General features: G+C 38.3%; 1 protein-coding gene across 2 annotated transcripts in view; it reads left to right on the forward strand.

The window, feature by feature from the left end:
* The window catches only part of RNGTT (RNA guanylyltransferase and 5'-phosphatase), a 183,067-nt gene that overhangs the window by 299 nt on the left and 155,979 nt on the right, over window positions 1-26,789 (forward strand). For both annotated transcript variants that reach the window (XM_069011173.1, XM_069011172.1), the window contains exons 2-7: window positions 5,710-5,819; window positions 11,520-11,623; window positions 11,759-11,847; window positions 17,028-17,103; window positions 20,229-20,478; window positions 26,109-26,218. In XM_069011173.1, coding sequence (XP_068867274.1) covers window positions 5,710-5,819; window positions 11,520-11,623; window positions 11,759-11,847; window positions 17,028-17,103; window positions 20,229-20,478; window positions 26,109-26,218 — 739 coding nt within the window. The remainder of the gene's footprint in view (window positions 1-5,709; window positions 5,820-11,519; window positions 11,624-11,758; window positions 11,848-17,027; window positions 17,104-20,228; window positions 20,479-26,108; window positions 26,219-26,789) is intronic.

Consider the following 26,789-nt stretch of genomic DNA (forward strand, 5'->3'; position numbering starts at 1 on the left):
CTTGCGGCGCTCCGCTGCCCGCCGGTCCTGCTCCTCCTTAGCGCCGGGGGCCGCCGCGGCCTCTCGCTCTCGTCCCGGCCGGAGCTCTTTGTCCCGGGGCTACGGTTGTGCCATCCCCCCCTCCCCCACTCCTCCTCCCCCGTCCCCCTTCCGAGCTCCTGGCCGGTGTTTGTCCTGGACCTGACTCCCGTAGGGCGGCTGTTCTCCTTAAAGCCCGGCCCGCAGCAGCGCTCTGCCTTCAGCGCCGGGCTCGCCCTCCCTTCGGCCGGTGCCTCCCTCTGACACGGACTCGCCCCGGGTCCCGTGCAGGGGTACAGGCCCTCTCCTGTCTGCTGGAGCCTTAGTGCTGGGCTCTCGCTTCGCACTGGTTCAGTTTCGGGCTAAAACTTTTCCTGTCTGCCACGTCTGATGAGAGAGGCGACTGCCAGGCATGCAGAAGGTGCCATACTGGAGCTGCTAAGTTGATCAGAGTCTTGGAGCATCTCTCTTACGAGGAAAAGCTAAGGGAGCTGAGTTTGTTCAGCCTCGAGAAGAGGTGACTGAGAGCAGACCTCATTAATGTGTGTAAATGTCTAAAGGGGGGTATCAGGAAGATGGATCCATGCTCTTCTCAGGGGTGCCCAGCAACAGGACAAGAGGCAGTGGGCAGAAACTGATGCACAGGAAGTTCCACGTGAAGAGAGAGATTGTGAGTCTAAAGCTTATGAGAGATTGTGGAGTCTCTCTTACTGGAGATATTCAAGAGCCATCTGGCTGCAACCCTGTGCCATGTGCTTTAAGATGCCCTGATGGAGCAGGGAGGTTGGACCAGATGAGCCTCTGTGGTCCCCTCCACCCTGACCGATTCTGTGATATCAGTCCTCTATGCAGCCTCTGCCGTGTTTGGTTCATTTTCCTGAAGGCTCTGAACTCTTTATTTTTGTCGATTTTTTACTCTGCTGACTGACAGTGCCCTTCCAGTCACCAGTGTGTTCCTGAGTTCTTTAGCTGGAAAATGAGTTAAAATGTTGTACTCCGCTGTTACACTTGTATTTTAGGGTTTGTCAGTGGTTGCTGCCTTCTTGGATATTCTTGCCCATAACGCACTGTCTCGATTGTTACTTGGTATCTAGTCTTCTGGCATCTAGTGGCAGTGAATTCTGTATCATCTAGACACACATTTTTGATTGTGTGTTAATTATCATACTGACTTCAGATGAATCTTTCCTCTGCTGCCTGTTATGAGATAGAGTATACAAACATCTCTCTTTTCAGTTTTCTCAAGTTCTTTTCCAACAATTCCAACCCCCAGTTGTTTGGTTTTTTTTCTCCAGTATTGTCTAGTTTTCACTCCTTTCATATCCCTCTCTGTGATAATGTAAAGGTATGTTTTCAAAACACAGCACGTGCTATTCAGCGTTCTATTTTAACTGGCACTGTGCCATGATTTGCTTAATAGTTACAACTCCCATGTTTTCCATCCCACATTTCCACATCATCTTACATTTTTTTGATGGCAGTTGGTTGTGGAATGACAGACACTGATGACTTTATTTAGAACCTAATGAGACATCTCACTAGGTTTAATCTTCAGTAATTAATCATCAATGCATTATTTGGCATTTATCAGTATTTAACATCAGTTGTTAATTTTGTGGGTTACCGGTTTCCCTCAAGTTTCTTACACTTCTCTGAACTTGGCTCAATTAAATAACAGTGTTGTTGGATTGTTCCTGTCCGTTATCTCTTTCTTCTGATTGTGGCCACATGCATTACTTTGTATCTAATGAGAGAGATTTGACAGTCTAAGCCTTTGACCATGACAAAAACAGACTAATGATTCTTTATTCTGTGTTTTTCTTCTCAGCAAGTTCTTGATCTCTGTTAGTTGTGGCTTTTGTTTGTCTGTCTTTTGAGCCATGGTTTCTCAGAAATAGCAACCTAGAGTAAGCAAGAATGAGGGTCATCAGCGTGTCATCTGCTGTGCCATCACTGCTTGTGTATTTGTTTATTCAGGAACTGCAAGGTAATTCTTTTCCATTCCATGTGATCATGCAGAGGAAGTTAATGCACAGTAAAAAAACTGAAAGTGCTTGGCTCATTTCTTTGGGCACTTTATCAGGATGTGTTCTCATTCACCTGTTTTTAGTGTTTTACTGTGTACAGCTTACCAGAAGTAATACTATGCCATTGGTCTTCTTCCCTTTTTTGCTATTTTACATTCAAGGACATCTAGCAGTTTCAAGGGAGATAATTTTTAGGGTGTAATTGATGTTGGTACTATCTCCTAGATGTGTTGCATTCAAGTTTTAATTAGTGTTTAAATCAAATTTCTAAGCACCTGTATGCGACTTTATTTCCTTCAGATTGTGAGTTAGTAATAATGTTGCTAAGCAAGGTTTGTATGGTTTCTGTGGACTGATATTCATCTAGTGTTTGATCATGATGCTTTTGTCTTATGGTTGTGGCATCTAGAATTTCTGGATGACCTCAATACAAGTACTAATGAGACCTGAAGCTCTTCTGTTGGTGAGATTGGGTTCATTCAGGTTAACAGGACTCTATCCTGGACAAGGATCTACATCTCCCATTATTTTCCAAGTTCACTTCTTTAAATATTGGTAGTTTTCTGCCACTTTCTGTTTTTATGGTACAGCAATTCCTTGGAATCACACATTTTCACATTTATTGCATTGTAGTAGAATTTCAGTCATTTTGATGAAAAGAGCTTTCTCTGAATGCTTACATCTGAAGTGATCAGGTTACTTCAGCCTTACTGCCTTGGCATCACCATCTCTGCAGGTACCTGCTTTTCATGACTGCTGAAAACCCATTCTCTTTCGATTTTGCCATGGAAAGTGGTAGCAAGATACTGAAGATAAGTGTCTCAGCAGTGTTTTCCAGCCTCCTTCTATTGATGCATGTTAGTTAATCCTGTTCTAGACATATATGTAGCATGCAAACTGTGGGATATTATGAAAGACATCTATACTGTGTATGAGAAAGCACCTTAAATAAGAGTAATGCTTCTGGTTCAGGAAGTTTCTGAGCTATAGCTTGTTGTAGTTGGGGAGAATAACCTGATGATTGATTGTCATTGTTTTACTCTCTTTCCCAGTTGTCTGTTACTGGCCTGTGTTGGTGATGACATACTAGGTCACATGGATGCTTTGATCCAGCCTAGTTCTCTTGAATCAGAAAACTTACTTTTTAGAGAAGTTAGGGTTTTTTAATTGTGGATCTTACTGTTTAATTTTATTCAAATTTACTTAACCTCGGTCACTTTACCCAGTCTAGCCTTCCTAATCAATGCTCAATCTAAACATACCATGGTCGTACATAATTATGTATGTCATGTTTTGTGTTGATAGCCTCATGTCACAGAAAATTAGGCTACATTAAGAGTATTTTTCACTGGTATGCTCTAGAATTTAAATTTAAAGATAAAAAATGTGGTAAAGCTAGAGCATGTATATGTAGAAAATGTGATGTCTTACATTGTTCACTTTGATTTCTCTCAGATTTATCCACTCGATGTCTGTGCTCTGATATACTGGGCTCTTATTTTTAGAATTTTTACCTATTTTTCAGCCTAAAGAAATACCAACTGTTAGACAGGTAACTAATTTGGAGAATGGTTTTTAATAGCCACTTTCCAAAACTGTTTGACAAATTTGAAGTTAATTGTGGAGTAGGTAATCATTAGCTGTCAGGGTTCCAGTAACATTTTGAAGCTAATTTGGTAATTCTATTGAGGTGTTAGAATTAGTGTCATAATTTAGTTTAGATACTCAAATAACTTGGAATGCTTTGATATCCGTATTAAGTATCGCTTTGTTATTGTCAGATCACCTAATTCAACATACGATTTTTTAATCTTCAAAAGCTTACTCAGGGAGGTTTAAGTTGAGTTGCAATCAGTAGTTACTACATCACTTCTTTAGCATAACATGTAAGGCAATACTGTAGAAGAGACAGTAGCCACTGCCTCATTTAGACTTGTCCATCTTACTCAAAAAGTTTAGAACTCTTTCTTAGAATTGTAGCTTAGATATTCAGTAGCTTAATGACGCTTAATGAGAGGCTTGTATGCACACAGGGAAGGAGGGTTTTCAGGCTTCTGTACAAAAACCAAATAGCAGATTTGCCAGTTGGAGAAGAAGAAATTGGAATTTATAAAAGCTGAGCACCTAAATACTTCCAAAGATCTGTGTTTGAGCTTTGGAAGTGATCGCAAATGGGCTCTGTATGAAATATTCATCACTTCCACAGCTGTCTGTAGGTATTCAAATGCTGCAGGGGGTGCTGACTAGCCTACTTTGTGTGTCTTTTCTTGTCAGTGAAAGGAATGTATTTTGGTTGCTCAAAAGGAAATCAGAGTGCAAATCAGACGCTAAATCAAGGTTTGCTACTAGGAAGAGAATGAACATGTTCATTCTCTGTTCCAGAAGATGGAGAACAGGAGAGTCTTTGGTGTGACTATACAGTCTCTAATCAGATGCTGCAGGAAACAATTGTAACCTCCAGGCATTTTTCCAACTCTTCTCTTTTCCCAGCATTCTGTAAAGGATGGTGGTTTTCTAATGTAGCCATTGACTCTTTTGTCAGTGCAGCTCCTTTTCTTGAGTGCCTTGGCTAAAAAGTTTAGTTACATTCTTCATGTTCTATAATGAATGAGTAGATGTGTTAGTATGGGTGTGACAAGTGGCAAAGTTGAAACACTTTCAGGCATGATGTTGTTTTGCAAAAATTAGGTGATTATAGATTTTTGTGTTTAGATCATGTAAATTTAGGATTTGCATAATCTCAGTCTGTACAGAGGAATATTACAAGTTAAAGTGGAAGGGCTAATAGAGAGAGAGGCTGAATGATAGTGTTGAAGGTGACAAGGAACACAAAGAAGCAAGGAAATTAGATAGTTGAAGAAATGAGGAAATGGAGAGGAGGTATCCAACCCAACTGCCTTTACCAGGGTGGATGGAGGGTGTGTAACTTGGGATGAAAAGGCAAAGGGCAATAAAGTGAAGTTTTTCTGACAGTCAAACAAGTTGAAGTGACTATAATTTGTTACTGTTTAATGTGAGTGTTGATCATACGACAGAATAACTCTCCTATAGCTGTAAATTTTGGAATGGTCTCAGGTGAGCAGTGAAGATGTTTGTCACGTTGCTCACTCACATCTAACCTGAGCTAACCAGTTGCATAAAGCTTCATAGTTTCCACATCTGTCTGTCTTCTGTGGTTTCTAATGCCTTTTTCATGGAAGGTAGATGCTTATTTCAGACTACATAGTGTTGATAAAATTTTTTTTGTAGGGATGTTTACTGTATGTTATATTTGTAGCTAATCAAACCTGATGTTTACATGATTGGATGACGAACTGTCATTTTAAAATGCTATTTTCATGTTTTTAACTGTACTGAGTTTAAATTTTCTATATTCTGTTGTGCTGTAGCTCCCCATCTTAAATCACACTAAAAGTTAGCTAAAAATGTTAAATTACTCTGTTTTAGATTGTGACTTGTATTTCCTTTAACCTTTTAAACTTACTTGTGAATTCTGAGAACTCATAACTAAAAAACATTCCAGTTTACTGTTGATAGTACTGTTTCTGCAGTTATTTATTATTGAAGATGAATGTCTAAGTCTGCTGAGCATGTTGCTTTGAAATTGCTAAGTTGTAACTGTACATATGAATAAAATACTGCAAAATTTGATTATCTTTCATAGGGAAGTTTTTACCTTTGAAGACAATGTTAGGACCAAGATATGATGAACAGGTTGCTGAAGAAAATCGTTTTCACCCGAGTATGTTATCCAACTACTTAAAGAGTCTGAAGGTAAAGTTATATTTTCTAATAATTGAAACATTGCTTTCATTATTAGTGTTTACTCAAGTGTTGCTTTTCATGTTTAAGGAAAAAGTGGTCGATGGCTTTGTTTGGGGCACCTGTACAGAACTTTTTTTTTGTTTGTTTACATTTCCAGTCTTCTCTGCAAATTATTAGATTTCCAAAAGTGTTTTCTTACAGGTTAGAATTCTCGAGACTAAACAAATCCAGCTCCCTCAGCTGTTCCTCATAAGAGACGCTTCATGAGCCTTGTTACCCTTCTCTGGGCAGCAGCTGGGTTGCCCTCCAGCAGCTCAGTGTCCTTTTTAAAGTGAGGAGGCCCAGAACTAAACACAGCACTTGAGGTGTGGCCTCACCATTGCTGAGTACAGGGGGACAATCACTGCCCTGGTCCTGCTGCCCACACCATTGCTGATACAGGCCAGGTGCCATTGACCTTCCTGACCACCTGGGCAGCACAATGTTGGCTGATATTGAGCCAGCTGTCAACCAACACCCCCATGTCCCTTTCTGCCGAGCAGCTCTCAAGCCACTCCTCCCACCACCTGTAGCACTGCCTGGGGCTGCTGTGACCCGAGCACGGGACCCGGCACTTTGCCTTATTGAACCTCACTGCATCCACCACTACAGACTTCTGGCTCTGGCTCACTTCTTCATTCTCTGTTTTGCCCATTTCTATCTGTGTGCTTCAGTTTGCTTGTTGTTCTGCACTGCAGCACAACTGTGACAATAAAGGTGGGGAACAGGACCCTTCCAGCCTTTCATGTACGTCTCTGAAGTGTTGTGCCCAGTCTAGTGCATCTGGAGATGTGGGAAATGGGATTTTGAGCCTGCTAGGCAAAGAAAGGCCTAGCACCTAATGCATTTAATTGGTTATTAAACTTTATGTAGGAAGTTTAGCGCCTTTTGTTTTGATTGTGTCTATGAGATGCATCACGAAGTGGTTTTTTTTGGTGTTTTTTTAAATTGTTTTTTGCTGTTGATCTAGGTTAAATTAATTCTAAATTTAACAGTATCAGACCTGAAACATCAGAAAAATTAGGTAACTAAAAGATGGGAATCCTCGTTTTATTCATCTTATTTAGTCTTAGGTATGAAGTAGATGGTGAACTACTCGGTGTAGCAGTGGTAGAAGTTACCTGTGCAGTAATGCGCTAAGAAAGGACTATCAGTGAAGCATATGTGCCTGTTCTCAGGTGCTTGAACTGGTAGGATTTTTCTTGTTAGAATTCTTGCATCTGTGCTTTTACGGTCCACTCTAATCACAGAGGACCAAGAGAACTGTCTGTGAATAAAACTGAAAGAATTCTGAGGTTCGAAATGTTCCCCAAAACAAAATTCAAACCAGATGAGGTTAAATGTTGATACCAAAAAATTGATATAGTTTATTTAACAGTAAAAAGAAGCAAAGAAAGAGAAAGGAAGAAGTAGAAAAAAGTGGTGGGAGGGGCACAGGAAGAGTGACATATGACCCCTCTGTGGGTCCCAATGACTTCTTGCTGCTCCCTTCCATCTGGTCTTCTTGGTGGTGAGGGTCCCCCACCACAAAGGATAGAGTCCAGTGGATTAATATATGTTTGGGCCAGGTGGGAACACCCAGGTGCCTCCCCTGAGCGGGGGCAAGTTTAACACTGTCCCTTGCAAGGCTCTGCATCGGTTGCATCTTTTTGCATCACGTGCAGTGCTCTGGTGCAGGGTCTGGGGAACCATTCAGGGGTCCTTTGATGGACCGTGACACCCCCTCTGCTGTCCCTCACATCTTGTCCTGTAGATGTGGCTTTCCTGCAGTGGGGGGCCTCCACAGCTGAGCTAGTCTATGCAGGGCATTCACTGCCTCTGCCCAGAGGCTACACACCCAAAACCTCTCCTCCTCCCCCAGGCTGAGGGGACAGTAGGTGCAAGACCTGGCAGCAGATAAGCCTGGGGCTATGGTTCCACCCCGAAGCTGCTGGGCTTAATTTTGTGGAAATATTCTTCTCCCCCATCCCAGACCTGAGAACAGTGCCACTTTTATCTTATCTCAGATCAATTTACAGTCCAGGGCCTCGGTCAGGGGGCCCATTCAGGGTGGGCTTTGGTGGTGCAGCTTTTGTTGGTGTCCCTTCCTTATACAGCTTTAATGGACAAAAATCCTTCATAAAAATGTTTAAGCCATAAAGTATAATATTTCAGTCTCTGACGTGCATCTAAATTCTACTTGAGTTCCTCTTTTATGTGTTATATTATTTTTGACTGACTGGATTTGATAGGCATACCTGGAAATTTTCCCAAACCAATCTTATTAGTGGTTTAAACTAATTTAAAATTCTGTGTATATTTTGAAGTTACAGAGAGCTTCACAGCCTTATTCAGAATTTCTAAATTGCTTGCTTCCATAGTGATTTGCCACCAAAAAAAAAATCATGGTGAGACTTTGTAGTAGTCACATCTATTAGTCCTATGGTAATGCTACAAATTCATCATGTCTTGAGTGACATCAGATTATTAGAATTTGATAGTAAAATTAGTAGCATGAGGATCCCCACTTACATTTTGATAACTTTGATTAACAAGCAGAACATAGAATTTCTCTCAAACTCTCTGTTCTCGTCAAATCTTTTACATTGTATTGGACCCTGGCACTATTGATGAGTGTTTGCTCTTTGAAAAAATATATATATTTTTTATTTGCCAAGTTATGTAGTGGTTACTGGAGTGCTCTGTTTGTAGATCAGCAGTTTACCAACAAGTCAGCAATGAAATAAATGTGAAATTGAGGAGCCCTCGAAGAGTGAATTTTCCCACCCAAGGCAGAAGTAGCTCACTGTGCATGGTTCTTGTAATTTTACTGCAGTGTATTTTTTGCTGCTAATGTTTTGCAGAATGAATTACACTTCTGAAAACTGGTTATTACTTAAGTCCATATAATTTAGCTCCCAAATAAAAAAACTTCAGCAGAAACTTTTACATCTGGATTTCTGGAATAGAGAGATATTGCTGTTACTACAGATTTTTGAAGGTACCAGCTCAGCATTTAACACAACATCTGTCTGGGTGGAACTGTCTCTACCAAGCTTCCTGTGTGATTCCTTTTCTCATGGAGCTTGTTGCTGACAATCTGAATGTTAGAAACTTATTTGATTAGCCATGGCAACCCCGTTTTTCTTCTGATTGTCAATATTGGCATAGTATCTTGAGCAACTGGTGACAGCATGAATAATGTATTTATTTTTAAATTTATTTCTTGAATAGGTAGGTTAATACAATTAATGCTCTCTAGAGCATATAGGTAGATTTATTTCTGTCACAAAGAGCTACGACGTTAGTTAGCTCAATGTTTGGGTAATTAGTATGCTCAAGTTACAGAATTCCTATTAGGAAAACTACTTACCAATTTTCAGCCACATTATTATTTTCACGGATACATTCAATCATTGATCAAAACTATTTTACTCAAATAAGAAATGCAAGAAAAAATTCCTGAGACTGGAGTGAATTCAGTGTACTGTAGTATGTTCTCTCCTTCCTGGGGAGGGTGTTTTCAGTTTCCAGTGTCTAAGGAGAAACTTCTGGGTTCATACAGGGCAACCTAGCAAAGCCCATTTAATTGCACAGCAGCAGAAGAGCACATGCGTAAGGCATTAATAGCTGGAGATATCTGGAGTGTGAGGAAGTGAGGGGAAAGCTTTTATTTTGTTCCAGTGGTACCAGTGGTTTTTTTGCATGGATTTTTTGAAAATCGTAGTTGTATACTTTGGTATGTTATATAATCCCTCTGTTTTTTAAAAATTTCTTGATAATTTTCTTGTGCTTTGCAGTCTCTAAATTGTAGTGTGCAGTCAATCCCGTGGACTGAGAATGTCAATGATTAGACTTTCTGTAAAGCAGGGAAACTACTTTCAGGCCTTATATGCTCTATGCTCCATAAATGTTTCTATAGCTTTGGATAAATTACACTGGATGCCTGTTTGCCTTACTGCTCCATGAAATGTGTGAGGAAGAGTGTCACTTCACATGAGCTTCAGTTGTATATGATTGAAATGATCAGTGATAATGGCAAAAGAATAGCAAGTGAGAAGTCCAACAGTCCTGAATTAAGTAGTGTTGGAGATATTTGCAAAATGCTGTAGGGAATGGAGAAGGAGGAAAGTAATTGTTGAATTAATTGCCTTTGCATAATTCCTTCAGAATTAATCACTGTCTAGGATGCTGTCGGTCTCCATGTTTAGCAGCTCTGTTGACACTTTATATTTGAAGTTTCAGATGGTGTAACATTGTTTTCAGGTGGACCCCCTTCTGAGGTATATTTCTGCAAAACACAATAATAAGAGTAAATAAAGTATTCTGAATACAATATGCAGACTTTACAATTAGAAATTCAGAACTGATCTGGATATTACTTTAGAAGTCTTAATGCTGTTGATATAACATCATGATGGTTTTTAATATTTGATAAATAAAAGTAATATGAAAGTATGTAAGTATTACAAGCATATATCATCAGAACTTTGAATACAATGGAGAACTAGCTCTGTAGATAATTGGAAATTTTCCTTTAGGGGTCTACTAAACACCATATTCGTGTGAAACAGCTGTTTCTGAACTGTATTCTAGTTATAATTGGATTTCACCTTTTCTGAATTTTGTGGAAGCGGTGTTTTACATTGTAATTCTTTCAACAGTGCTGCTAAATTATTGCCAGTCTGTTGGTGCTACCTGAAAGCATAACGCTGAGCTTTTTGTCCAAAAGCAATTGCTTGCACTTACAAGACAGGAGACCAGAAATACTTTCTTTGCACAGGTGTGTTAGTGAGCTGTTTTTGCACAGTAATACTGGTAGGTTTGTCGTTAGCATTTTTGTTTGGAACAAGGATCAGCGGGATATACTTTGATACTGTGTGTGTTTTGTGCCACCCAGTGGAATTTCTGCTTTCCAGCCTTGTTTTTAAAAATGTAGTAACTTCCACAAGGCTCTTTAAAACACCCATTTTACAGGTATAAAAACAAACACTAAAAAAGTAAGTTGATGCACGAGGGAACACATTAGGGTAGAGTGGACAATGCATCCTGGATTCAGGTACACCGTAACATCTGAGTGATTGACAACTGTCACCTTAACTGCTGAAAGCATCTTTGAATATCTGAAGTTGTTTTGCATGTTAGCTTTAAATAAGACATTTCTAAGAATTTAATTAATTTGATTAATTTAAACTTGAAAATGTGTTCATTGTTTTGCACTCTAATAAGTAAGTTAAAACGAGTTATTTTTTCTGAGTGTGCTTATATGTAAGTCTCAGTGGTTAATTTTCTTACAGTACTTTCACTGCGCCAGTGTTTAGTATTCTATTTGCCATAAGAGTACTTGATTCCATCTTGTTTGTCTTTTTAGCATATTAAAGTAATTATTTACCACACTTTCCTGCTGTTAGCAGATCTTTCTTATTTGGAACCATTGGTTGGAGCAAACTGAAGTTTTTGAGTTGATGGCTAGTGCTAATTTATACACCAGCTTTCACGACGAAATACAGATGTCTGTAATGATGGTAAAATACAGATTTTACAAACAAATGCAATATTTAATAATTTTTAAACTTACAAATGTGGCCTGCAGTTGCTTTTAATTATTATGTTTTTAGCCATTTAGAATTTATGCACTGGTATTTGAACCACATATATAAGTTTATTTTTAATTTTTTTTTTGCTTTTTAGGTTAAAATGGGTCTGCTGGTAGACTTGACCAACACCACTAGATTCTATGACAGAAATGATATAGAGAAAGAGGGAATTAAATATATAAAGCTCCAGTGTAAAGGGTAAGTTGTGTGCACTTTTTAATTACTTCTTTGGCTTTAGAAATTTGGAAGATCACACTGAAGAAATTAATTTCTTTTTCTCTTTTACTGTTTCCCCCAGATGTCTCCTAATCCCTGTGTTCTTGTGTTTTTCAGGCATGGTGAGTGCCCTACACCTGAGAATACAGAAACATTTATCCGTGTATGCGAGCACTTCAGTGATAAGAATCCTTCAGAGCTTATAGGTACATCTTATATCCATCTTACACCCATCATTAGTTTTTACTCTTACTTTATTTCACATTTGCTTGTAGCTGCTGTTTCTTAGAAGTCTGAGCAAAGGAATTTCCTCAGTAGAGTGTTTATGCATATATAAATTTGATTGCTTTTATTGCAAAACAAGTATATTTCTTTTTTTACAGATAGTAGTATGTTTCTGTTGACTTAATGCAGAAAACTATACAGGCCCAAGAGCTGTGTACAAGTACATGATACTTGCACTGTGGTTTTGTAGCTTCTGCTGATACAAATGCAAGTTATGTATTGGGTTGACATTTGGTGGTCTGGTTTACTTGAAGTCATATTTGGTAACTGAATTATCAGGGATTTTTTAGCAAGTCTCACAAAACTGGCAGCAGATACTAGGCTAAATTTTTCTTCTGTGGTATACGGTCTTGTAGTGAATATTTCAATATTCTAAGCATACCTTTTTTTTACTCAGAGAGAAATAAGTTCTGAGTTTAATTTGCATCCCTTCTAGTTTTAGTTAAAACTTTTTTACTCTGATTTTTGTTAATCATATTAATGTTCATTTCTGCCTGCAAACTATCAGAGACAAGAAATTACTTTGCAGGTGAGTTTCCAGAGTCAGAATGGGTGTTGTCCTCAATTCCCCTTGGATGATAATTTTGCAGCCTTCTTGAATCTGAGCGTCTCTGCAACTTAGGAGTACATGGAACAGTTGTTTGTGCAGGTGTGTCATTGCTAAGAGCTTGGTAAACTAAGCTCGTATGTTCATGCAGTTTAGGATTCATCCAGATACACAGTAGGATAGCTGAAGTTGTTGGAAGGGACCGGTGGAAATCAGCTACTCAGTTGCCCTTCTTTAGAACAGGGACAGCTAAAGCAGCTTCCTCAGGACTATGCCCATTTGGCTTTTGACCAGCCTCTAAGATTGAAGACTCCTCAACTTTTTCTGGCAGCCTCTTCCAGTGTTTGCTAACATTTACAATATACAGGTGGTTTTTTCTCATGTTGAAACAGAATTTATTGTATTTCAATTTGTAGACATTGCTTCTGTTGCAGGATATGATACCACTGACAATTTTTTTTTTTTTTGAGTGCTTGAGAGATTTAATTTGGTCACACATTTTTTTCACCTAGTTTTCTGTTAGGTACTTTCTTACTTCCTTATTGCACATAGAATGCAGTTTAATTCAAGACTGTTGTGTTTTAGCTCTAGACAGCAACCATGTCCCACACAGTTGCTCCCTCACTGCCCCACCAGTGGGACTGGGGAGAGAAGTGGAAGGGTAAATGTAGAGAACTCACGAGTTGAGATGAAGACAGTTCCACATAGGGAAAGGAAAGGCCATGCACACAAGCAAAGTAAAACAAGGAAGGAATTCAGTGCTTCCCCTGGGCAGGCAGGTGTTCAGCCATCCCCAGGAGAGCAGAGCCTCATGTGTAACAGTGACTTGGGAAGACAAATGCCATCACTTTGAATGTCCCCCAATTCCTCCTTCTTCCTCCCTCTTTGTGCACTGAGCATGATGTTTTATGGTCTGGAGAGTGCCTTTGGGGTTTGGGTCCTGTTTGGGTCAACTGTTCCAGATGTGTCTCCTCCCAACTTCTCAGGCACCCCTAACTTCCTCACCAGCGTGGCAGCATGAAAATCAGAAAAGGCCTTGGCTCTGTGTAAGCCCTGCTCAGCAGTAACAAAAACATCTCTGTATCATCAGCCCTGTGTTCAGCACAAATCCAGAACACAGCCCTGTACTAGCAACTGTGAAGAAAATTAACTGCTTCAGTTGAAACCAGCCCAGAGACCTATGTGTTCTTCTCTGAATGGTAACACAACTACGTGGTTTAAAAAATGAGGAACTGCTAAATGGGAGTGAGTGGGACCAGTCACTAACAGTATTTCAAAAATTACACCAGAAGCAAGGTATTGTTGGTGACTGATCTCACTCACTTTTTTGTTTAGCAGTTCCTTGTTTTCACTCTCCTTTTGCAGTTCTTCCACTTGGTCCTCCAATAATATTTTAGAACTTGAAAATGTGGTTATAGTCAGCAATTTATATAGTGCATGAATAGCACGGTGATATCCTATAAGTAGCAGACACATTTAGCTGATATTTCAACTTATAAAATGCTATTTTTAGTGTTGAGTCACTAACTTTTTGGCTTTGATGAATTTTGGAATGTTTTTCCATTATTTAGATGTTTCACTGCTATAGGACAAAAAGGTCAATTAGAAAGAGCCAAGGAGAAAATAGTATGTTGACTAAACTTTTGGAGAATGTGTTGTTTAGGCTTTCATAGTAAAAGAGGAATGTTGGAATTTTCCATTTCCCTTCTGTGAATTACTGAAATTTGTCGTTTGGGACACTTGTTTCCAGGGACTGGTGTGGAGGATGTTTTTATCAAAAGCAAAAGCAGTCTACAGCGGTGATAGTACTGCACCCTGTGTGATCTTTCCCTTTCAAGCCATTGGTCTCACGCTGAGATGCTTCTTATCTTTGTCGTGTGTATAAAATTATTGACTTAACCTTCTTGGCAGCAGTAACAGCTGCAGGACTTAGTGATAGCAATTGTGTGCAATTTCCTTCTTAGTGTCAAGATTAGATATGAAAAGAGACTGAAATGTGAATGATAAGTGATCAAAATTTTCAATTAATCTAGAACAATATAGGAAGGAGACTTTATTTTTGCAGCACGAAGGACCAGGAGTATGCCTCCCAGCCTTAAGGAAGGGATGTGCAAAAATTTTGCTTCAGCAGAAAACAAAGGAGAAATGATTGCTAGGAATAAATTATATAAGGAAGCTAAAATTCATTTCATTTGATGCAAGTTACACAGTTTTTAGTATTTTTAAATAGTTAGAAATGATGAATCCGAAAAATTTATAGTAATTTTTACTTTGCTTTATCAAGAAGGAGAGCTTGATCGGGCAGGCACAAAACCTGATCCTGTTACAGTTAATATGTATTTCTTTTTACCCACTTAAATTTGTGGGTTTTTTTCCATTGGTCTGCTTTTTGTGGGTAATTTTTGGTTCTCCAGTTGAAAAAATTTATACTTCCAGTGTAGAGGAGTATAAAGAAAAAATACAGATATTCACATTTTATTTGAATATGCATCAAGTGAATTGTTGCTAAACTTATTTTACTAGCTGTGGTAGAGAAATGAGAAAATGAATTAAAGCTTAAGTGGCTTGCTTCATGGTGTTGAGTGCCAGGTCTTGCACTTTGGGTCACAACAACCCCAGCTAATGCTACTGGCTTGGGCAAGAGCAGCTGGAAAGCTGCCTGGCAGAAAAGGACCTGGGTGTGATGCCTTGTGGGACTACATAAAAACAGAGGCTAGACAAAATTAAGAGAATAAAAAGTGATTATATTTATTGAAGGGCCTTCAAGTACACTTTGGGCAGATGAAGCCCACCCAGGGGCTACACCCAAAATGGACGACAGGTCATGAGTTTTCACACTTTTGTAAGTTTGGTCCATTTGCATGTTGGGGGTTAACCCTCCAACTACAGCTTCAGGCAATGAAGTAATTTACCCCAGGTTTGCTCCCTTGCAACTCACTTTTGTTTACATTTCTCAGGGCCTGAGACAGTAAGGTGTCCTTGAATTTCAGACCTAGAGAGGAATTGTTTTGTTTGACTGAAATGGTAGAACAGTAGCTAACAGTCTATATGGAGTTTAGAGTTATACACTAATGAATTACAGGATTACAGATATATGAAAAATATAGAAGCTAAAATCCTAAGGCATCAGGTGTGCTGGTCTACTGACCATGAGCCATCAGTGTGCCCAGGTGGTCAAGAAGGCCAATGTCCAGGAGAATTAGGAAGTGATTTTCCCCCAGTACTTGGCACTGGTGCTCAGGCATTGACATGCTGGAGTGTCTCCAGAGAAAGTCAGTGGAGCTGGTGAAGGGTCTGGAGCACAAGTGTTATTAGGAGTGGCTGAGGGAGCTGGGATTGTTTAGCTTGGTGAAAACGAGTTTCAGGGGTGATCTTATCACTCTCTACAACTGCCTGAAAGGAGTCTGTAGCCAGGTGGGGGGTCAGTCTCTTTTCCCCAGGCAACCAGCGAGAGGACAAGAGGAAATGGCCTTAAGTTACAACAGGGAGGTTTAGGACATTAGGAAAAATTTCTTCACCAAAAGGTGAAGTTGTCAAGCACAGGAACAGACTGTGCAGGGAAGTCCCTGAAGGTATTTAGAAGCTGTGTAGATGTGGCACTTAAGGACATGGCTTAGTGGTGGACTTGGCAATGCTGGGTTAGTGGTTGTATTTGATGTACTTAAGAGTCTCTTCCAACCTAAATGATTCTATGATTCTATGGTAACAACTGAAAAATGTTAAGAATAATTGCTCTTGCTGTTAGTAGAAACTGTAATGATATTTATAATTTAAAATAAAGAAGGAGGAAGAGGCAACATCTTGCCTGAATCCTTCATGACATTTTTAATACCACGAATTTTTGAGGCTGGTCTGCGTTCACTAGATGGTGCTGTTGCCTTGAGGAAAAAAAAAATGGACTACTTTTGACAGTGTATCCCTCCTTTCACTGGGGGATGAGTTCGGTAAAATAGAGGCTGAAGACTTACTTGGTTTTTTTCTCACATTGAAAAGATAAGCAATTCAAGGTGATTATACTGTCATATAGTTTTCTTTTTGTAGATTCTTTTTTTTTTTCAAAATTAGTAAGTGTGGTCTTAGCATGGTAATAGCGAATTTGAGGTAGAATTGTGGTCTAGTGGCACCCCTTTCAATTTTGACGTAAGGTAATCTGAATATGATTTTTTGCCTGATGGTATGAAATGAATGTCATGCTTATTGAATCCACTAAAAGCATAATTAATGAATTTGATTATATTGCCTTCTGACAAGCATTTGAGCAGATTTGTGAATCTTATCTGTATTAGCCATATTTCAATCGCATTAAGTTAGTGCTCTTGATTGGGATGAACTGAAGTACCCTGTACCCTTGGTGCTGCTAATTTGCAGAAAGAATGTGATAAATTGCCTTTTAGGCTTATGTGCCTTACGTGGTCTGTGCTGCCGTGATAGGAATGGAGATAACCTGTTAATGTTACAGATGAAGGTGGAAGGATCCAAACCCACACTTTCAATACTAAATATGTTTGTTAAAACCACTTGCAAGTGATTATGCCCTTTTCTTGTATTTTTTAGGTGTCCATTGTACACATGGTTTCAATAGAACTGGATTTTTGATCTGTGCCTTTTTGGTCGAGAAGTTGGACTGGAGGTAACTTTGAATGTTAGTTCCTGGGGATTTGTGGAATGTGGCCAAAGGGTTCTTCAGCATGTTTCACTCATTGTCCTGACAGCTATGCTAATGTATTCGCTGTTAGTTGTTTTATAGCTGCCTAATAATCTTGAGCAAACAGCCCATATTAACATTTTTCATATAATCTCTTGGTAGCTTAGCCTGTTGTAGTCAAGAATTCCAGGTCTGGTAGGTCAAAAGTCAGCTGTACGTGCTGTGTGTGGGCCTTTAGCAATGTATATATTATGTTGTGTCTCTTCCCCTGACGTGTCCTACATTTTAAGTAAGAATGTAGAGTTCAGAGATTCCTGAAAGATTATTTCCCATACTTTTTCATCTTTTTCATGTAGGTGTGCGTGTAGGTTTTTGGGATTTTTTTGAGATCTGAAGAGATTAGCTAGAGCAACAGCAGAGTAACATATTCTGAAGGATTGGGGGCAGACAAAGTCCTTGTTTCCAGCTTGTTTTTTGACTAAAGTCTACAGCATGCTTCTATACAGACTCACCCATTTTTTCTGTATTTTAAAAATGTTGGTGCTTTCATATAGAGTAGTTACCTTTTTCAGATAACATTAGTGTAAAAAGAAACCCCAAACCCAAAAAATGCCCGTACCATTCTGGTGGACATAAATTTTGCATAACTTTTGTTTGGTAGTATTTACAAAATATTATTTCTTTCTTGACAGAGTCCTGTGAAAGTCATGTTTCTTGACAAGTCCATTAAGCAGTCTGGTGATACTTCTTGTACATGGTCCTTTGAGTGAAGAAAATTCTACTCCTGTTGCAGGATTTTCTTGTGACTGGACATGCAGTTATTATCCTTAGCATACATGTGCAAGCTGTTTGCAAAGAACTAGGTCATTACTGTCTGTTAGTAAACTTGGAATAAAGACATTGGAGTAATGGAGACAGAACACCATTGGTAATGGGTGGCTGAATCTTTGCAGGATCCCAGCTGTGTATAGGAAGTAGACACAGGCACAAATATCTTTATAGTATGATTCTAGTTGTTCCTATGAATTAGAAAATTTGTATGCTTTTAGTCAAACAATTTAAAAGTAGCATGCAATATTTAGACTTAGAATTGGTCCTTTGTTCTAAAGAGGAAAGACACTTGAATCTCTTTGGATCTCCTGCTTTTATGCAGCCTGTTTTCAAACTGTGGTGGGAAAAGCCTTAAAATTCAACAGCCATGTCTTATTTTTTTTTTGCTTTGGGTAGTTAATTGTATCAAGTTTGTTCATCTCTGTCAGATTATTTTAATAAAACATCCAGATATCCCCTGGTAGGGAAGAATGTCCACAGCGAAAGAAACAATTTTGGCAAGATGCTGGCTGATGCTGAGCATTGTATCAAGATAAATCTAATTTGCTGTATCATTTTTTGAATCAAGGCACTGTTTCTTGCTAATGAGGAAATAAGATCTTCGTGATGGAAAAATCTATCCGTATCCCTTCCTTAAGCATATGATGTAGGAGTGTTGCTGATGTATTGTGTACACTGGGGTGTATTTTATAGTTAGTTTAGAGAAAGGCCTGAAAGCCTGAAAGCTCTCCAGCTAGTGGTCAGAAACCTTACTTGATTCTCTTTTCAAGAACTCATTTTTCCCAAAGACTGCTGTGTTTCTAGAACATGGAAAATTGTTTTCTTTCAGCTAGGTTTCTGTACTTGAAATCTGTACTTGAAATCTTTTGGCGTTCATTGCCATCTATTGCAGAAGATTATAAGAGTTCCTCTGATATCATCAGAGAAAAATTCGAGCATTTTTCAGACCCCATCACTTTTGGTTTGTTTTGTCCTTTCAGTGGCATTCATTACAGAAGATGTGAAACAATTTAAGAAAGATAGCAAAGTAAAAAATGTCTTGTGAGAAAGAAATTAGGAGTCTTAGAAAAGAATTAGAATGGGGAAGAAAGGTCCTTCTAAGTAACTCAGACTTTAAAACTCTTATTTTTGAAATGAGACTATGTCTCACTCTGGAAAACGTCTTGTTTTCTCCTCTTACAAAGATCAGAAGAGTGAATCAACCTTACTGGTTCTTAGACACTCTTTCTGTCTATTATGGAAAATTTACTTCTTAAAGTTCTTAGGCTCCATTCCATACTGTACAGGTCAGACAAAAAAAAAGCGCATTTTGAATTAAGTATCTGAAAAAAAAATAATGTCACAGGCTGTAGTATGTGCTTTTATTCCAGTTTTAAGACATGTACTTGTCAAGAAGCCTAACAGGGGCATCTCTTGATCTTTTGTGGTTTTTCCTCTCCTCTACATAGCAAGATTTTAAAATGTTGATCCTTGGAGCATTACTGCTCTTCACAGCCATGATAAATGGAAGAGAGAATTACATCCAATGTTTTTAGTTAAACATTTTCATAGGATCTATGCAAATGGCAACAATAAAATCCTTGTATATTTTGGAGAATTTTCCAGTTGGCTGGTAGAGATGCATGGCTGTTAGTTTTGGTTTCTAATTTTTTTGTGGTCCAGCCTCCAATTTATTTGAGCAAGATTAAGTGTTAGGGGCATAGTAAGAGGCTTCTGAACTACAGTGTTTTTATGAGAAGCTTCTGGAAAGAGAAGTAATTTAGAAAGATTGGGATGATTTTTCCCAGTACGATAGCAAAACCTCTGATAAGAGGAAAGACAATTCTTAGGGGAGAAAAATGTAACCATATTTGAATTTGAACATTTTCAATTTTCTTCATTAAGTTTGTTGATATGTTTCTGTGGTCTTTTTTTGCATTCGTGCAGTCCTCAGGTCTGCATGCCACCCATTGCTTCTCTGTAGCAATAAAAAAAGTTGTATCTGGGTGATCAGCAGACCACTATTGACTCACAATAAGGACTCAAAGCAGCCCGAGCTGCAGTTACTTGAGAACATTTGCAGTGCCTACAGAGTTACACAGAATCTTGTGCAAGAGCAACTGCTACCAGAATGATCTAAGCATGGACTTTCAAATATAAGGAATGTTTTTGCAATGACCACTTCAGAATTTGTATTGATTGTCAGTGCCAATAATTCTTATGTTTGGTAAAGCATGACATGACTAAGACATGTAAATTAATCATTCAGAGCGATTTTGAATTTTTTTTTTTTTTTACAGTATTGAGGCTGCTGTGGCTACTTTTGCTCAGGCTAGACCTCCAGGTATTTATAAAGGTGACTATTTGAAGGAATTGTTTCGTCGTTATGGCGATGAAGATGATGCACCATCACCACCAGAGCTTCCAGAATGGTGCTTTGATGAAGATGAAGAGGAGGATGATGATAATGGTAAAACTGGAGGCCCAGAATCAGAACCTGGATCATCAAGCTCTTCCTTTGGCAAGAGGAGAAAAGAACGCCTAAAACTGGTAATTTTGACTTGGAATTTAATATTCTAATTGCTAAACATAATTTCATAACCTCATGCCCACCATTTACATCATCATACATGCTATGCAAGCGTCACTGCTCTTGCAAATGGGGACTGGAAGCATTTTCTCTAACTGGAAAAAATTGTAGATGCATTGTAAACCTTTTTGTATTTCCTATGGCAACCTTGAACTTCAACATTCAACATCTCAACTACTCCAGTTGTAAAAATGACTTAAAAATTTTCTAATGTAACAATTCTTTGAGATAGTAAAGTGTTTTTTAGTTACGCAGTCTGTGTTTAGAGATGAAATGTTATCAGAGTTGGGTGGAAACAGCTCTTATTTTTTGTAGTCATGTGGATGAAATTCATAATTTTTAAAATTCAGTACTCGTTTTGGCAAACAGTCTTGCTTTGGGAAATTGAAAATTGGATTAGCAAAAAGCAATATGAGCTTAAAAAACCCAAGGCAACTTTGAAATCATATTTTGTTCAAAGCTGTTTTAGCTGTGTAAGAAATATGGCTAATCCCTTACTGTGATTTTTGACATACATCTGCATAATTATGATGAAATAAGTTATTGTAGTTACCATAGTGTGGAAGTAATACGCAAGTACAAAGAATATATTTGTATCACCTGAAGACTAATGACTCAGTTTTCTTCAAATTCCTGACTTGCTTTTTTTGTTTGCAAGTAAAGTAGGCTAAAATATTGCTGAGTGCAAAAATAGATTTTTATTTTTTTTGCATAATAATGTATTATTTTACTTGTGTGCTGAGGTGTGTTTGCAAACACTTGGAAATCCTCATATTGAAATATGCTGCAAAAAAGCATTTTGTTGTTACTGCAGCTGGTCAACAAGGTTTACAGGTAAAGTATGGAAAATTAGCCTGAAAGGAATACAAAATCCAATCTAAAGAAGCAAGATGAACTTTGAAAACTTTCAAATTATCCCTCATCTGGAATAAAAAATTTCCCACACTATAAAAACACAGTAAAAGTATAGTCAGGAGGTATAGCCACTTCCTCCATTAGCCTTGCAGTAAAACACAGATATCTAAATATTTTTTGAGGGGCTGGAACCTTAAAATTGTTTTTTTTGATGTGCCTTCTGATGCATTAGGAGCTGAGGTGTTACAATGAATTACAATGACAGCCTCTTTTCATCAAGTGTAAAACTCAGCTGGTCTATTTAACAGGAATGATACTGGCTTCCCAGGCTTTTTCTTTCTGCCACCATAGTTTTGTTGGAAGCTGGAAGCTAAATTATACGAATAAGCATATTAATAACTAAAAGTTAATTATGAGTTAGATAATTTGTGAAAGAAAGAATCATCTAGTTAATATGCATATTCGTATAATTCAGTTTTGCAGCTCTGAAGGAACATTCTTTGACACGAAGAGGAGGAACGGGCAGAATTCTTTACCATGGTTCTTGGCTGGCAGATGGGACTGCTTCTTAACTCAGTAGAGATGGATACAGTCTATTTGTGATTCCTTGTAAATATGCCATCTACAGGGGGAGTGAGTATCAGGTAAATACCTCTTGCTCAGATATTCTTATTTTACTGTCTGGAGGGCTAAATTTTCAGTATTATGTTGATTTCCTACAGCAGATGTTTTCACCTTTCTAATTCATCTCTTTCCTAAAGGCCTGGGGTAGGCAGTATAAAACTAGAGGTAGCTATAGTGATAGTGGTGTTCTGAAATTTTCTCATTTTGGCCCAAGTCTTTGTGGAGACAGAAGAAAAGTTTAGTAGTAGAGGAGGAGACAGCTCCCAGGCTAGAATAATGAATAGCCAGAAACAACTGCTAGCTAGCCTATGAAATGAAGTTAGTATGCTCTCCTTTTCAGAAACACTGATGTGAGAAACTTCACTGCAACATTTTTCATTGAAACTTCCATATCTTGATGTCAAAAAATCTTGACAGCCTTTCTTTCCTGCACTACAGGAAGTGTAAGAATCATTAGAACATAAAGCCATTACAGTTTCCTTTGTCATCACCTTAAGGAAGTTGACAGGTACCACGAAATTTGCTTGTTGTGATCTGAGATGCCACACAGGAAATCCAAACAAATTTTGACTTTGTCAGTGCATGCAGTAGCAATGGTAACATTGAAACAACATTATTAACTGACACTTAGAATCTCACTTCAGGAAAAAGATACTAGATTTTGCAAATCGGACAAAAAGTTCTAGTTCTGAGCCAGAGCCTACCAGCATTTTTTGGATCAAATGGAAATTTACTGTTTATTAAGGAATGTTGTCTCTTCTGGTCCCACGTAAATTGCATAATATGAGGTGTGAGATGCAGTGCTTCAAAAATGAATGGTGACATCTTAAATAGTCTGGAAGAGATGGTGGCTGTTAATGATTTTCTTCATGATCTTGAATGCAGATGTCTTGTGGTGAGACAGGGTGAAGTGGTTAAACTGATTTGACATAGTGAGGATAATACTTATTAGTTAATTATCAAAGTACATTGATTCTAAATACTAGTGACTTGAGGTTTTTCTGCCTAACCAACTCTCTTTTGCAAAGTTTAACCCTTGCACTTATTGTTCTGCCTGTGGCCATCTTGATGGATATGGGGAAAATACCATCTTTTGATTTGGCAGCACCATTTTATGTACTTGAATATGAGTATCATTTCCTCTCCATGTTAAATGCTTGTTTGTTCACTTTTTCCTTATACTCCATATTTTTTGTACTGCTGACCTTTCTTGTTATTCTTTGTAGTCTGTCATGTTGACTCATGTTTTCCTGATGCTGTGGTGCCTGTAATTGAATGCAAGCCTCTAGTTGAGGCCATCCTAGTAAGGCTTAATAGGGAGAAATTAATTTCACATGTCTTAAGGCTAATACTTCTGTTTATATATCTCAACATAATTGCCTTTTACAAGGCAGAACAATACTAATTCAGCTTTTGGTCTCTTGCTGCTTCCATGCCTTTTTCTCTAATTATCTACCAGTGTGTGTTTGTATAATTTCTTATCCATTATTAAGTGTAGAACTTTGTTTATACTGAATTGCACAGTGTTGTTTCCAGCCCATTTTTAAAATTAAGGATAACACTGAATCTTAAACTGCCATCCCAGTCTATATCCCTGTTACTAAAGTCACAGATGTCACAAAAATAAGAATGCTAATAGGAAGTTTAGGGGAAATAAATTAATTATCTTATGCCTAAACCAGACCCTGCAGATTCTTCCATTTTGTTAGTGAAATGCTAACTCCTCTGAACCTGGTTTTGAAACAGGTTACTCTTCTGTGTTATGGAAGTTACATCTACCCCATGTTTTCTGGGTTCCTCTATGAGGGCAAGATAAGCAAACAAAAGACAAACCAAGGCAAATGCATGCAATTCCAATTCTGTGAAGCCTGTTTCATTATGAAAACCAAATGTTTAGTGGAACACCTTTGCTACTGAGTGACAGTTGGTATGATTTTGTTGTTTCTTTTTTGCTTGTACATGCCAAGAGGCAGTTACTGTGATTTGGTCCTGTGTTTCTAGGTATTAAATCTAAGCTGATCAGTGTAACTCCCTGTCTCTCACTTCCTTCATTTTAGAAGATGTCTCTCCCTGACATGTTTTGGAATGTTTTTGTCTTCTGGGAGGCAGTCTCTGAGCATACTGGCACTCAGTCAAGTCTGAGTAGCTGAAGACGGCTCTCACCCAGGCCTGGTGATAGCCACTAGGGTCAGGAAGGTGTGTGTTTGGGGCTGTTCCCGCTCACCCACTCCTCCAGATGGTGTGGAGAAATTCATGGCAAGTGGGGCAAGCTTGATTAGTACAGATGGTGTGAAGGTTGTGCAGAGTGTAGATGCGAAGTGCATTAGTTTCCTTGGATCCTTTAGGGCTTATAACTCTTGGTACTATCAGTGCTGAGGACTTGACATGCTCCTGGTGAGCTGAGTTCTCTGGAGTCTCTGCACCATGTTCTTCAGTGTCTTGTTTCCACAGGCATAGTTAGCTGAACAGTAGTGTAGGAACTGCACGGGTCTGGCTCAGTTTTGGCATCTTATCCAAGGAACGTCCTCATGAAGCCCGGAGTGCTAAGTTAGCCAAGCACAAATGCCCGAGTGACTCACCTTGTTTTCATAGGGCTGTGCCTTAGCTAGTGATTATACTTGAAACAGATAATCTGCAAGAAACACTTTCAAGCATGATATTTGTGTTTATTACTTTTCCTTTTCTGGAAAATCTTTGTCGTTCCCTGCCTTTTACTTCAATCTTAGCAGTCATACTGCCATTGCACTCTGCCATTATTTACAGAAGCAAGGCAGAACCATCTTCTTTTGTTTCCTGGTGCTCTTCACCACTTATCAGAATTCAGACAATGTGCTGGGCAGGCACGAGTGGCTGTCTGCCTCCCTTGCCCACTCACCTGCGTGCTGTTGCACCAGCTGGTGCCCACGTAAATAGTATGGGGTGAGTAGTGACACACAGAAAGTCTTTGGAGCTCAAGGTAATTAAAGTTTTGAATTTATATTGAATATTTCGTTAGGATGTTCTGTTCTGAGAACATGATTTGGTACTGTGACTGAGCCAATCTTAACTGACTGCAGGCTGTATGAAAACTGTGGTCCTGCTTTCCCTGCACTCCTTGTGTTCCTTCTGCTTTCCCTTGTGCTGGCATTAGTGCTGAGTTAGCCTATGGTGAGCTAGTTTAGGATATTATTTTGGCAGAAGATTACCAATTTATGATGTTATTTTTGCCAAATTAGCTCCTAGACTTGCTCAAGCATAGAACAGATGAGTGTCACGGTGTGTGGAAATGCAGAGGAGGAAACCACTGTTCCTTTCATCAGTAGTATGCAGCTGGATTTGTTAGAGATAGTTTCAAATGTTTTAGAGGACAGATATGAAATACTTGTATCTTCACATGCAGGATTCAACAGGTGAATAGTCATGGCTTGATCTTCTTAGTGTGCATTGAAAATATATTTGAGATTCTGTTGAAATATGTCTGGTCTATTTGAGATCTCCATAGAAATCTTTAATTTTGTAGTTTTGTAGACCTGATGGCTTTCATGTGTTGTGTTATGCAGGATTTGTTTTTATTCCTCTTGGCATCAAACTTTTTCTAGAATGTACAAGTTATTTTAGAATTTCATTTCCAGGGTTTGTTTTTGATCTCTACATAGGCTTTTCTGGGGCATTCAGGATAGCAAGTCCACTTTAATAACCTGGTTTAGATTGAGAATAAAATTGTAAAAGTATATTTACACAAATATTTTGTTATGAATCCACTGCTCCTATTTTTCCTTTTGTTAAGAAATTTGTCCTAGATCAACTTTCTTGCGAGTATTAGCTAAGTAGTGTAAGCATCTAAGTACTAGCTATCCCTCCCTTACTGTTGCTTTTTTTTTTTAAATTGTATTTTTTCCTCATAAATAATTTATTTCAGTTCCTGGATTTATGACATGGCTCACCTGTGAGTTTCCTGGCAAAGCTCAGCTAATGTATCTTGGCATTTGAGGGTAAATCTTTAAGGAATGTTTAAGCTGGTATTGCTCTAGAGGGTTGTGAAAACAGACTTAATCTTGTATTGACTTATTATGATCTGATTTTGTGAAGGCTTTAATACTAAATTTTAACTATTTTTTTTTTTTTTGTTTAGGGTGCAATTTTCTTGGAAGGAATAACAGTTAAATGTGTGACCCAGGTGACAACGCAACCAAAATTAGGAGGAATACAGCAAAAATGTCAGCAGTTCTGTGGATGGGAAGGGTATGAGAATATTTAGAACTTATTTATACTATCTAGAAGTAAGTATTATATTTTGCAGAATGAAACAACTCATAAAAATGAGAAAAAAGGTGACCATTTTTTGATGGATTGTTTATAAAAAAAAAAATCTCGAACACACTTGGAAATGAAAGTCTTGCACTGTACTATGAAATGGAATGATCAATTTTTGATGTTAAGAAACAAGATTCTAGAACTACTTTTCCATTGAGATAACAAAATCTTGCTGTTCAAATTCCAGATGTAGCCTAGTCCAGCTATTTGTGTAAAATTTAGTTCTTTCTCAAACAGTAGATTTATTTATACCACTGCTATTACACTTCAGTTTAGAGGTATGATACTCATTTTTATAGCCAACTTGGATTTGTGTCCAATGTTAATGAAAATATTGGTTTCAATGTCTATGATTCTGAATTTTCCCTTTCCAAAAGTTGGTGACCCACACTGCTTCCTAACTTGATGCTTATTGTGCCTGTAATTTTTTTAGTATCTCTTTCTGCAAAGTTAAAACTTTGAAGTTCCACATAATTTAGTGCTTTGTCATAAGCAAATA

This window comes from Aphelocoma coerulescens, chromosome 3, assembly GCF_041296385.1.
Source record: "Aphelocoma coerulescens isolate FSJ_1873_10779 chromosome 3, UR_Acoe_1.0, whole genome shotgun sequence".
NCBI lineage: Eukaryota > Metazoa > Chordata > Aves > Passeriformes > Corvidae > Aphelocoma > Aphelocoma coerulescens.